Source organism: Leuciscus leuciscus (genome assembly GCF_965113295.1).
Source record: "Leuciscus leuciscus genome assembly, chromosome: 6".
Taxonomy (NCBI): Eukaryota; Metazoa; Chordata; class Actinopteri; order Cypriniformes; family Leuciscidae; genus Leuciscus; species Leuciscus leuciscus.
Genome location: NC_138730.1, coordinates 42,111,598 through 42,125,362, shown reverse-complemented (window position 1 = coordinate 42,125,362; position 13,765 = coordinate 42,111,598). Strand labels below are relative to the sequence as shown.

At 36.0% G+C, this 13,765-nt stretch overlaps 1 protein-coding gene across 1 annotated transcript in view; it reads left to right on the top strand.

Moving 5' to 3' along the window:
- cntnap2b (contactin associated protein 2b) overlaps nucleotides 1–13,765 on the top strand; it is a 47,286-nt gene that overhangs the window by 29,387 nt on the left and 4,134 nt on the right. The window contains exons 11-23 of the mRNA XM_082172972.1: nucleotides 313–419; nucleotides 916–1,035; nucleotides 3,067–3,185; nucleotides 3,272–3,356; nucleotides 3,443–3,599; nucleotides 5,322–5,449; nucleotides 5,909–6,079; nucleotides 6,851–7,069; nucleotides 7,725–7,961; nucleotides 8,164–8,391; nucleotides 10,345–10,478; nucleotides 10,581–10,674; nucleotides 12,774–13,004. Of these exons, the coding sequence (XP_082029098.1) occupies nucleotides 313–419; nucleotides 916–1,035; nucleotides 3,067–3,185; nucleotides 3,272–3,356; nucleotides 3,443–3,599; nucleotides 5,322–5,449; nucleotides 5,909–6,079; nucleotides 6,851–7,069; nucleotides 7,725–7,961; nucleotides 8,164–8,391; nucleotides 10,345–10,478; nucleotides 10,581–10,674; nucleotides 12,774–13,004 (2,030 nt within the window). The remainder of the gene's footprint in view (nucleotides 1–312; nucleotides 420–915; nucleotides 1,036–3,066; nucleotides 3,186–3,271; nucleotides 3,357–3,442; nucleotides 3,600–5,321; nucleotides 5,450–5,908; nucleotides 6,080–6,850; nucleotides 7,070–7,724; nucleotides 7,962–8,163; nucleotides 8,392–10,344; nucleotides 10,479–10,580; nucleotides 10,675–12,773; nucleotides 13,005–13,765) is intronic.

The window sequence follows — 13,765 nt, the reverse complement described above, 5'->3', positions numbered from 1 at the left end:
TGATTGTTTTGTTTTTTTGTTCAGTCTCTCCAAAAAGACGTTTCTCGAGCTGTACCACTGATTGCTTTATTAGAGTTATGAGGAATTTCAGAGCTGTGAAGCCTCTTGAGAAAGTTATGTAAGCCACATCTAACTCACTTCAGCAGGAGTTCCTCAAAGCTCTGTCACGTGTCCTGCCCCCATTTGATCAGGTCGAATGTTAACATGCAGGATCAGGATCTTTAGCAGACAGGCTAAAAAATTAGGCTTTATAGAACTACAAAGAACTTTACAGTATCTTTAATCTCTCTCTCGCTGTCTCTTTCTCTCCAGGTGTGTGCCAAACCACTGTGAACATGGAGGAAAGTGCTCTCAAACTGGAAACACGTTTAAATGTGCATGTGAAGGCACTGGATACTCTGGTGCCACCTGCCACAACTGTAAGCCATCTCAAATCATATTGCCCACTTTTATTTGAGCTTATTTTGACACTTTTTTATTACAAACCGCTGCTATGTTGTACAACAGGACCAAATAGACTCAAACAATGCTATAAAATGTTGTAAAAGCAGTGTCTGGTGGCGAAGGAGACCATTTTGAGCTCCACAAAGAACTTATTTTGTTCTTTAGAAAACCATCAGTGTACTGGTGTCCTAAATAACACATAAACTAATAAACTGATCTGAAGAACCTGTAATGAATCATTATAATGATCTTTTATAATCTCCAAAGAACCATATATCAACTCCTTTATTGAACCTTACAGTGCATGCAAGACATTTTTGCTTTGGAATGATCCATTTTATCAATTATCCAGTTGCTAGTATATTTAGTCTGTTTTGTATTTATTTAGCTGACTGGTTCTCAGAAATGAAGCATTGTAGATTTTTTTTGCAGTGGTGGCTGTTTTGATGCTTACGCTGTGTGTTTCTGCAGCTGTGTACGAGCAGTCATGTGAGGAGTACAAACACTTGGGCCGAAGCTCAGACACATACTGGATCGATCCAGACGGCAGCGGACCCCTTCAGCCATTCAGAGTCACCTGCAATATGATGGGTTAGAACCACCAAACACATATGAAATTCACTGATGTAAACAAGCTAGCGGGTGGCTAGACTAGCATTTCAGTTTGTCTGTAGTTAACTGGATTAGGCTCTGCCTGACAAACAGCATCTAAAAGGGTCATGTGATAAACAATAATCAAAAATCCTATCTGTCTCGGAAGATCTTATCACAGGTGAACAACACTAAATACAGGGGTAAGCATAGTCTAAATTGTGTTGAAAAAAAATATTGATATAGTATATTGATACTGATATATAAACATTAAAAGTGTGTATAAAATACATTTAAAAATAAATACATTTAACATTGTATATTTACATACATACATACAGTATATATACACACACACACGTGTATTATAATGTATAATAATGTAATAAGTAAGGAATAATTAACGGCGGGCTGTTGAATTGTTCGAAAATAATGACTCAAAGAGTTATGGTTACTCCGAAGCGGAGTTCCCATTATACCTCAGGTGTGCATTATTTTCTAATAATTCAACGGCCCGTCGTCAATTATTCCACTTATGGTTACCACACCTTAAGACATTGTTCAGATGATGTATTTCAAGATATTTGTCAGGGTGTTTCCCAAATGCTCTTGTGTGTAAGACTAATTTCTTACGCATCTTATCCCACGCCTCCATTGCTAATTTCGAAACGTAATTTTAGAGATAGTAACATGGCTTGAGCTATTGATGGCGGACTAATGCAGTAATTAATGCAGGTATTAGAGAGAGAGAGAGAAATTAAGCATATGTGAATTATCCGAGTCTGTGCGTCTCTCAACTGTTCGGCAGCAGCGTCTCTACTAATAGCGAAATTGTAAGTGTATCTGCTTCAAGAACAGTGCGTTATTACCTCGCTAGTGAGAAATGTCATGTAGCTTTTAAGTTGCTAAACTATTTTACTGATAAAATCGTCAGAGCAGCGCTGACAACACATTTCTGTGCAAGTGTGTGTCCGTACTGTTATGTGTGTGTGTTTGAGCGGGAGAAAGAGAGAGTATGTGCTTTCCGTACATAATAAAATGTAATTTTGTGGGGAAAAACACAGAAATAATTTGTCGTTTTTATCCTATTGTTTACTATATTTATTTGCTTGTCAGTGTCGATATGGGTTTTGGTTCTTCTGCTCTTGTAGGCTGTAAAGACCTTTGAAATGACTGAAATCATTTGGCGAAGTGTAATGCGACGGAGACCTGCCTGGAACTACTTTAGCCGAGCGTTTCCCTGAAAATAATTGCACACCTTAGAACGTTGGTCAACCAATCAGATTCAAGCATTCAACACACCCATAATATAATGTATTATATATACACTTTATATATGTACATTTTATATAAATATATATATGTATATACAGTAAATTTATATAAAAATATGTTTATATCAAAAAATGTATATATGAAGAGTTCAGATGCAAAAGCCTCTAAATGCCATCTGAAATTTTCTTATAGAATGATCATTTTTATCAAGCTCGTATATTTAAGTTCAATAATTTCACTTAAATGACAATTAATAGGTAATCTTCATTGCCATTTAAGTGAAATTATTGAATTTAAATATACGAGCTTGATAAAAATGATCATTCTATAAGAAAATTTCAGATGGCATTTAGAGGCTTTTGCATCTGAACTCTTCATATAATACATTTAAATACAAATATATTTAAATAATTTAAAAAAAAAACAGAATATCAGCAGGATAACGTGAAGCACGCACATCTTAAGTTCAGTTAAAATATTCATATCATGTGTTAATTATATTCATTGTCATAACAGTGAATAAATGAACACATAATCACCCACATTTACACATCAGTGACCTTTGGTACCAAAAATGACTAAATTATGACTGAATTACTAAATGACAAAATTTTGACTGTTTTTGGTGTAGCCTTAACTAACATTATAAAATATTTTACTCTCTTAACAATAAAAACATCCATTTATTTCTAACAGAAAAAACAATAATACTTGAGTACTCACTGAGTGGTACACCTGTGTATGTGTGTATTTCAGAAGACAAGGTGTGGACAACCATTGTGAATGACCTTCCAGCTCAGAGTTCTGTGGCAGCAGGTCCAGGACCCGAAGACAAGACTGTGCTCACGCTCAATTACAGCATGTCTGTTGAACAGGTGACGCTTAAAACACTGTGAATAATGCTGTTAAATCTGAACAACAGATGCTGACTCTCAGAACTGCTCATGTTTTTGTGGTTCAGATGAACGCCGTGACCAGCAGCGCTGAGCTCTGTGAGCAGAATGTGGCGTACATGTGCTTCAAATCACACCTGCTCAACACGCCAGGTAAATGGATGTGGTAAAAACTAACAACTCCAAGAGGGAAGTTGAATTGCTCAAAGTTTGAGGCATTCATTTTCCCTGTTTTATAGACGGTTCTCCGTCCACGTGGTGGGTCGGCAGGGGGAACGAGAAGCACCTCTACTGGGGCGGCTCAGGACCTGGCGTGCAGAAATGTGCCTGTGGCATTGAACGCAACTGCACAGATCCCAGATACTACTGCAACTGTGATGCTGATCTGAGACAATGGTGAGATCTTAGTCTATTCTTGTTTTGGTTAAAGGGGTGGTTGATTATGATTTCACTTTTTTAACTTTAGTTATTGTGTAATGTTGCTGTTTGATTATAAACAACATCTGCAAAGTTCAAAGCAAAGGGAGATATTTGCCTTTAAAGAAATCACTTTTTAAGGACTACAACAAACGGCTGGTAGGGACTACACGACATTCCTCCTAAAATGTACATAAACCCCGCCCCCGGGAACAGGATTTATAGATTATCAAGACAGAATATGCTAATCAGTGACTAGAAGATAACTACACATAAGCTAAATAAATGTATCTACTAACCTTTCAGAAACGTCCTGTTGCATTCTACATGTTGTCACTTCTTCTTGAGTCTCTCCATTATTATATGAATCCGGTTTGAACATAAAAGGCTAAAAGTTTTAGACATTTTCAGTGCATGTCTGTGAGTGCAAGCTGTTGAAGCTCCGCCCCCCTGTGCCGGCAGCAGCAGCTCATTTGCATTTAAAGGAACAGACACAAAATGGTGCGTTTTTGCTCACCCTCAAAAATGTACAATTTTAACAGCCTATATAAAAATGTCTGTGGGGTATTTTGAGCTAAAACTTCACATACACACTCTGGGGACATCAACGACTTATTTTACATCTTATGAAAAGGGGATTATACCAGCCCTTTAAGGAAACTTGTAGGACATACACGATTAGATGGCATTCAGAAGAAGACATAAAGAAAAGCCAGCTGTATAGCCTCTTACTGTTAAATTGAATGGTTTGATCATCCAGAGTTTGTTTGGAATTGCACACTACCATTTGTAATAGTATATAGTTTGCATTACAGTATTTTTACAATATGCAACATTGCACACTGTGGTTCAAAAGTTAAAAGATGTTTTAATGTTTTCTCTTATGCTCATCAAGGCTGCATTTATTGGATAAAAAAAAAAATACAGTAAAACCGTTAATATTGTGAGATATTATTACAATTTGAAATATATTAATTTTTAATATATTGCTAAATGCTATTTATTCCTGTGATGCAAAGCTGGATTTTCAGCATCATTACTCCAGTCTTCAGTGTCACATGATCCTTCAGAAATCATTCTAATGCTGATTTGCTGCTCAAGAAACATTTCTTCTTATTATTGAAAACATTGCATTTTTTCATGATTCTTTGCTGAATAGAAAGTTCAAAAGAAGAGCATTTATTTGAAATAGAAATCTTTTATGACAATATAAACGCCTTTACTTTCACTTTTGATCAATTGAATGCATCCTTGCTGAATAAACATATTCCATCAAACATATTTCTTTCAAAAACAAATCTAACTGAACTCAAACTTTTGAACTGTAGTGTATGTTGTGCACAGTGTGCAAATTTTCTGTATGCATGATAGATACTGCATCTCCAATGCAATCCGATCAACTTCACCTTTCATAAACAACTGTTTTTAATATCTCCTCCTTGAATCAGTGAATTAAAAGGAAATTTGGGTACAAAAATGCAAAATATCCATATTTATGTGTGGAATACAAGAATGCCATTGGCTGAATTAAACTAAAGTTAACTAAGTCATTATAAAGTAATTTTTTTTTTTTTTTTTATGCAGTAAGCAGTACACTACAAAATCCCAGTTTGAACATATCCCATGTCTGCTGCATTGTACAATGCTATGTTGCCCCCTTGTGGTCCATAATTCTTCCTCTGCCTGGGTTTGTTCCTCCAGGAAAGAGGATGCTGGAGTGTTGATGTACAAGGACCATCTGCCCGTCAGTCAGGTAGTGGTTGGCGATATACACCGCTCTGGATCCGAAGCCAAACTCACTGTTGGGCCGCTCCGCTGCCAAGGAGATCGTAAGTGCAGTCATGCTCTCAAATGTAGTAACTACAACATGCAACATAGTTTTGCCAAGTAGGACGTGTTCTTGGATCGACATCCGTTCTTGGACCGATCACAGAAACAAAACACAGGCCTATCCACAATACTAATTATAAAGTACCGTTAAAATTGATGAAATCAAATTATCAAAATATGTTAACTGCACGAAGGCAAATGCTAACCATATTTGAAGGTTGACCAAGCAAGCTCATTGGCTACTGATACAGCAGGAACCAATCAGCTGTGCCCTATAGACAGAGAATTATGTGATTGCAAGCAGGCTGAGTTAAGGACCGATCAGCCAGTGCCATTTAGAGTTTCGTGACAGAACTTTGTATATGTTTTTTGAACATTCAAGCATGAAAATCTTTTCTAGTAAACCCCAAAAACAAAACCAAGACATCTACTGAGTTGTCGGTGTGTTTCTTTTATAGGTCACTACTGGAACGCAGCGTCATTCAACACACCGGCATCTTATCTTCATTTTCCCACCTTTAAAGCCGAGACCAGCGCAGACATTTCCTTCTATTTTAAGACTTCAGCCTCACATGGTGTCTTTCTGGAAAACCTGGGAAATCCAGATTTCATTCGGTTGGAACTCAAATGTAAGCCTTGAGCCTCAACACCTCGTCTTGAGTAGGGTTGTTGTAAATCACTGTTATCTTCCCTTCAGAGAAAGTGAGATTCTATACTATTATAGTATTTATTCATATTTTGAATTAGCTTTTATTTTAATATTTTCAGTTTCCATTTTAATTTGAGTTTTAGTAATTTTGTTGAGCTTTTTTTCATTTTTATTAGTTTTTTATATGTGACCCTGGATCACAAAACCAGTCACATGTCGCACAGGTATATTTGTGGCAATAGCCAATAATACATTGTATGGGTCAAAATTATCGATTTTTCTTTTATGCCAAAAGTCATTAGGATATTAAGTGAAGATCATGTTCCATGAAGATATTTTGTAAATTTCCTACCGTAAATATATAAAACATTTATTTTTGTGAGTGAATGCAGCACAATCGCGAACATAAATGAACAACTTTAAAGGAGATTTTCTCAATGTTAAATTTTTTTTGCACCTTCAGATTCCAGATTTTCAAATAGTTGTATCTCGGCCAAATATTGTCCTATCCTAACAAACCATACATCAATGGAAAGCTAATTTACAAAGCTTTCTGATAATATATACATCTCAATGAAATAAAAAAAGACCCATGTGACTGGTTTTGTGGTCCAGTGTCACATATTTCTATGTTTTATTACATAAAGTTTTATTTTAGTAATTTTTATTTTATTTCAGCTTTATTTCAATTACCAAAAACCATTTTGAATAGTTTTAGCTTAGTTAACGAGAACAACACTGCTTTCCACAGCTGCTACAGTGGTGTCGTTCTCATTCGATGTGGGCAACGGGCCCGTGGAGTTAATCGTACGCTCATCTACACCCCTCAATGATGACCAGTGGCACAGGGTGGAGGCGGAGCGCAATATTAAGGAGGCTGTTCTGCGATTGGACAAGCTGCACAGGGAGGCGCGGTCAGCCCCGCATCAGGGCCACACACGCCTACAGCTCTTCAGTCAGCTGTTTGTAGGTAAGATCTCCAGCAGATGATCCTAATTACAATGATGAGAATATTTGATAAGTTGTGAAACATAATGCAAACTTTTCTATTTAAACATTTTGAATGTGTAGAAAAAGTGTACAAAAAAAAAATCTTATGGCTGGGGAAATAGAAATAAACATTTAGAAACTGATACTCAAGAAACTACTAATACAAAAAAAACTAACAAAAAAAACACTGATATAATAATAATAAGTCAGTTTGGCTCCAGATAAGATAATAAACATAAATTATAAATAAATTAACAAAATAATAATAAATAAAAGTAAATTTGTCTCCTGAATATCTCATTATAACAATTCAACAAGCCTTAGTTAATATTTATTTTAAGTGCACTTATCAATGGGAAATCATGAAATCTTTGTATCCTTTTAAATGTCAAATATTTGTTGCAAGCATAAAAAAAAAAGAGACATACATACATACACACACACATATATATACATATTTTGTTCTCTTAATAGCGTATAATGTCTTAAGCATGAAATTCATAGAAAAATTACTCCAGAAATAAATAAATTATAAAACAATGTTACAGTATTTTTTGTTTGTTTGTTTGTTTATTTGTTTGTTTTTATTATTATGGCTAATATCTCATTATTTCTGTGTTGGCGTTACACTTTAGGAGCCTCAGGGGGGCAGAGAGGTATTCTGGGTTGCATTCGTTCCCTAAAGGTCAACGGGGTGACGCTTGACCTTGAGGGGAGGGCAAAGGTCACACCGGGGGTGAAGCCTGGATGCTCGGGTCACTGCAGCAGCTATAGGATGCATTGCCAGAATGGAGGGAAATGTATAGAGAAATACAACGGATACTCGTGCGACTGCAGTCTGACCGCCTTCGACGGGCCTTTCTGCAATGATGGTATGGGCCATTATTTTAGTAGATAGATAATTCAGCATTGTTTTAGCTGTGACAAAATGAGCGACTAAATATTTAAACCCACAAATCTCGTCTTTAAGGAGTACATTAGAACTGTATATACATGACATCAAAGCTAACAGACATGGACTACAAGTTAGGCCCAGTTTTGCTCTGTTCTTATTGTCGCCTGCCTCCATTCTAGATGTTGGTGGGTACTTTGAGAGTGGGACGCTGGTGCGGTACGACCTCATGTCAGAGAGCAGCTCTTCTCCTGCAGTTAAAGAAGGCGAGTCTGGAGTCCTAAGCACTGTGGGTAATCTGACCCGTGAGGAGCTGAGCTTTAGTTTCAGTACGTCCCACACGCCTGCCGTCCTCATCTACATTAGCTCCAAGACGCAGGACTACCTGGCCGTGGTGCTGCGGCAAAATGGTGAGACTGTTCGCATGTTTAGAGCTCAGATTTAACCCTGGGTTTTCATCCTTCTATACCACACTTTTAACCCTGGGAAAAATAACATTTCACACTTGTAATTAAGAAGCAGGGTTAGCACTAGTTTTGCAGTGTTAAAGGATTAGTTCACTTCAGAATTAAAATGTACTCATAATTTACTCACCCCCATGTCATCCAAGATGTTCATGTCTTTCTTCAGTTGAAATTTTTTTTTTTTTTTTGAGGAAAACATTCCAGGATTTTTCTCCATATAGTGGACTTCAACAGGAACCAACGGGTTGAAGGTCCAAATTGCAGTTTCAGTGCATCTTCAAAGGCTCTATACATGATCCCAGCCGAGGAGGAAGGGTCATATCTAGCCAAACAATCTGTCATTTTCTAAAAAAAACAAAACAATATATAGACTTTTTAACCACAAATGCTCATCTTGCACATCCACGACTTGCGCATTACGTGATAATGTTGAAAAGGTCACTAGGTGGAAAATGTAGGGTAGGGCGAAAAACTCCATCTCATATTCTCCTCCAACTTCAAAATCGTCCGACATCGTTGTTTTACTTAATTTACTTAAAAATCCTGGAATTTTTTCCTAAAAAATCTTAATTTCTTTTCGACTGAAGAAGAAAGACATGAATATCTTGGATGACATGGTGGTGAGTAAATTATCAGGAAATTTTAATTCTGAAGTGAACTAATCCTTTAACCCCCGCATCAACCAAACATTTACAATGTGAAACGATGCGATGTTAAAATTTTGCGCCTGGATGTTTAGCAACAGACGACCAATAGCATGCGGCGTGCCTCATATTTGTGTTCTTTGGACGGTCACAGAAACACCAAACATTGGGCCTCATTCACCAATATCTTCCTAAGAATTTTCTTAACTTTGTACTTAATAAACTTCCTAAGAAAAATCTACGTCGGATTTATGACGTGTTCTTAAACAACAGAATTGTTCGCACCTGTGTTCTTAGGATTGATGAATCCCACGTCTTCGTAATTGAAAGCGTGTGCCAATTGTTCCTAATTAGCATAAGAAAACGCCCGGCAAATTCCCATATAAGGACATGACACTTCAGGGCCGTGTGCAAGAAAAGATGGAGAATGTCCAAAAGACGCACAGGTGGTCCACCGATCACCAAACGGAAAAAAAAAACTTCAGTAATTCTGAAATAGAAATTCTACTGCAACAGGTAAATGCCAAACGAGGCATAATATTTGATTTAATCAGCTTAATTGCTGATGTAAATTGCAGTGTTAGTGTTTATTTGCATACTATGATTTTTTTTTTTTTTTACAAATGATCAGAAATACATTACAGTAAAATACTATCATTGTAAACGACTGTAGAATTAAATAAAATGCAGTATCCAATTATTTAGAGCAAACTGAACAAATCCAAGATAAGAACAAATCCAAGATAAGAAAACATTAGTGAATGTCAGAATCTTCGTAAAAAGTGCGTAAGTGGGGTTTAAGAACACGTTTCTTCGTAAGAACGGTTGGTGAATGAGGCCCGTTGTATATAAACAGTCATTTCAGCGATTGAGGGGAAAACTGTCAAATGCCGATGGAAAACGCATCATTTGGAGTGAAGAAGAGTTTTATTCTTACTTTTGTAGACTGAAAAGTTCATTCAGAAAAAAACTTAGTCAACGACAAATAATATGTGGATGCACAATGCTCTTATCCAATCCATGTCACTGCTCCACAAATATGCAAAAAAGGATGTTAACCCAGGGTTTAGGTATGTCTGGTTTGAAACCTCATCTTATGAATACCCAGGATTAATGGAACAAAAATGAAAAAGGTTATCTTGGTAATAAAATAAGTTGTGTTTGTTTATTTTAATAATTATTTTTAGTAAACGATAATAACCCTGCTTAGAAGCACTTAACATTGATGAAACATTGATTGTGTTTTTTCCCTCAGGTACTCTACAGATCCGCTATAACCTGGGGGGATTGAGGGAGCCGTTCTCGATCAGCCTGAATCATCGTAACATGGCTAACGGTCAGCCTCACAACGTCAACATCACCCGACAGGACAGGCTCGTTCAACTGCAGGTACTGTATCGCTCTCACTAGATGAAGATCAATCTGCGGTGTTATTAGATAATAATGACTGTAACAATTCACTGGATTAATGAGTCTTAATATGTGTTGAAGGTGGATCATTATCCCACAGTGGGCTACTCTCTTCCTGAAGCCTCAGATACAGAATTTAACCTTGTGAAGACAATTTTCCTTGGAAAAGTTTTTGGTAAGCATTATTTTCATAGAGTTATTTGTGGTTTTTAAGTGTGAATTTGGAATGTGTGCGGAAGAGTGACTTGTTCTGACTTGTAAGCTCAGGTGAGAATTGATGAACAAGAATTTACAAAGCTGGGAAGAGCCAGGGTATTATTTAATATAACTCCGATTGTGTTCAGCTGAAAGTAGAAAGTCATACTCCTAGAATGGCTTGAGGGTGAGTCAATTATGGGATAATTTGAATTTTTGGGTGAACTATATTTGAAGAAAATAAGTTTGAATTGAATTGGCCTCAACCCACAATGTTAAATTTGAAGGACAACTCTGCAACTCAAACAAAATTCAGCAAAGATTCTGGTATTCTGGGAAACAAAGTCTTCAACACTGGTCCATAAAATGAAATGAAATATATTAAACATGATTAAATATTGATATTACTCTAGAAATGGCATTTTAAAGAGATCTACTTTTTCTGTCTATATTGACAAATTCATTCATTTAGGATTTTATATTTTTGATTAGGAATTTGATTTCAAAATAACATGGCTGAAGTCTCATAGCGTAAAACAATGTCATAACCCACAGAGTCTCAGTCTTCTGCTTTTCCTTTTACTAGACTCTGTCTGTGAGTCCTGACATCATCATGTGAAGCTCCGGGTTTTTGCTCTTGATCTAAATCCAGTCTCCGGGTTTTCCTGCAGACCTTTTTTAAACAGAAATGAGCTGGAAGTCTCTGAGCTGCATTACACACACACAGAGAGAGAGCAGCTGAGTGTGATGGGTCTACATCTACAGCTCAGGAATATTGTTTAAAAGCTATTTGACGCTTTCAGATTAAACAGAAGGAAATCTAGAATTTGCTAAAGTCAAGTTTACGCATAGGCAGATTGAGAAAGAGACGAACAGAAAGAAGAAATCAGGTGTTTAGCTTAAGAGTCGCAAGATCTGCTACATGCTGGGAACAAGACGTACGCAGTTCGAAATCTGTGATCGCAAACAGGTACCATGCTGATACGATGCGTTATATTTGAGATATTAGCATTTGTTTTGTTTTTTATGCATTGTAATAACATTGTGTTTTCTCTGCATTGAGATGAAATGAAGGTGGGATGTTTTTTTCTGTAGCTGGATGTTGGGTTGTGATGTGTAGTAATACAGTATATTGGAAGAAAAGCTGAGGATAATAAAGGACAGAACAACTTTTCTCTCTTCACATATATAAAAATGCATCAACTTGATCACATTTACGTATGTAAAAAAAAAAAAAAAACCACTGGTTTCTGGTGTCATGTATTGTTTCAGTCTTAGTTTTGTAGATATAAAGAAAAAACTGGTTACACTTTATTTTAAGGTGTCATTGTTACAGTGTAATGATACATTTAAGTACTGAGCAACAATAATTAACTACATGTACTTACTATAGGGTTAGGGTAGGATTAGGATTTGGTTGACGGTTAGTTGCATGTAATTATGCATAATTTACTATTATTACTATGGTAAGTACATGTAACATATGTAACAAGGGCACTGTAAAATAAAGTGTTATCAAAAAAGCCATAAGCCATGATATACTCATACTGCATTAGTCATTTTACAATGATTTCATGGGACATTGTTAACCTTGTATTGCTTTTATAAAACATTGACAGCAGCAATTTGATTACTGCTGCAAATTACAGTATTTGACACAATATTCGGACTGTATTTTTATTGTGTTTTTAAAGAAATTAATACTTTTATTCAGCATGGATGCAATAGATTGATCAGAAGTGACAGTATAGATATTTATATTGTTACGAAAGCTTTCTATTTCAAATAAATGCTGTTCTTTTGACCTTTCTATTAATCCTAAAGAAAATATATCACAGTTTCCACAAAAACATTAAGCAGCACAACATTGATAATGATCAGAAATGTTTCTTGTGCAGCCAATCAGCATTTTAGAATGATTTCTGAAGGATCATGTGACACTGAAGACTGGAGTAATGATGCTGAAAAAAAAATCAGATTTCAGTTGCTCATCCAATAACGTGTTTTTGACACCCATCCTATAACCTTTATTATTGCACTGAAATGTTTCATCCAGCTGTTGTTGGCTTTGTCTTTCAGAAACGGGTCAGATTGATCCGGTGTTGATAGAGCGCTATAACACCCCAGGGTTCGTAGGCTGTCTCTCCAGAGTGCAGTTCAACCGCATCGCCCCGCTGAAGGCCGCCCTGAGGACCGTCCTGCCCTCCACAGCCTCCATACAGGGAGTCCTGGTGGAGTCCAACTGCGGGGCGTCTCCTCTCACAGTGCCGCCCATGTCGTCAGCCTTTGACCCCTGGCACCCAGAGTCAGGTAACCAAAGGATGATAAAAAAAATGAAACAAAATATTTTGCTCTTACATCTTTTTAACATTAAACATGGTATTGGCAGGGAGTTATTGAGGAAAGAAGTTCCACATCATGTTTACTCTTGAGGAGGAAAATCATTTCTATAGAATTCTGTAGAATGACTCTGTTATGGAGAGATCTTTCCCTGGTTGCCTGGAGGAAAACTGTGATCTCTTCCCTGTGGAGAGGATTACTGTGTGTGTGTGTGTGTGTGACAAGCATCGTAAGATTTGTGATTTAATTTTATGTGTAAGGTTAGGGAATAGGAAGTATCATTAGCTCAGTATAAATATAATAAAGTGTCCACCATGATAGAAAAACAAATGTGTTTGTTTGCCTGAGGATGTGTTTGGAAAAAAGCATTTAGTCTTTAGTTGTCTATTTTTCTTTTTCTATTTTTCTTTATTTTTCATCTTGAGTTCATAGTTCTGATAATTGTATATAATCGGACTTACATCCCAAATGTATTAGCTAAAGTTATTTCTTAGTTATATTATTAGTTTCTTCGTTTTTATTTTTAGTACCCCTGGTTAAAATTAAAGAAATAATAAAATAAATTATTATAAAAATAAATACATTATAATAAATAATAATTATTATTATTATTACATTAAAATAATATATACTAAAACATAATTTAATTTAATCAGTTTATACCTGTAATTGTTTAAATAAATAAATAAATAAATATATATATATATAGTATATAATATCATATTAAAATA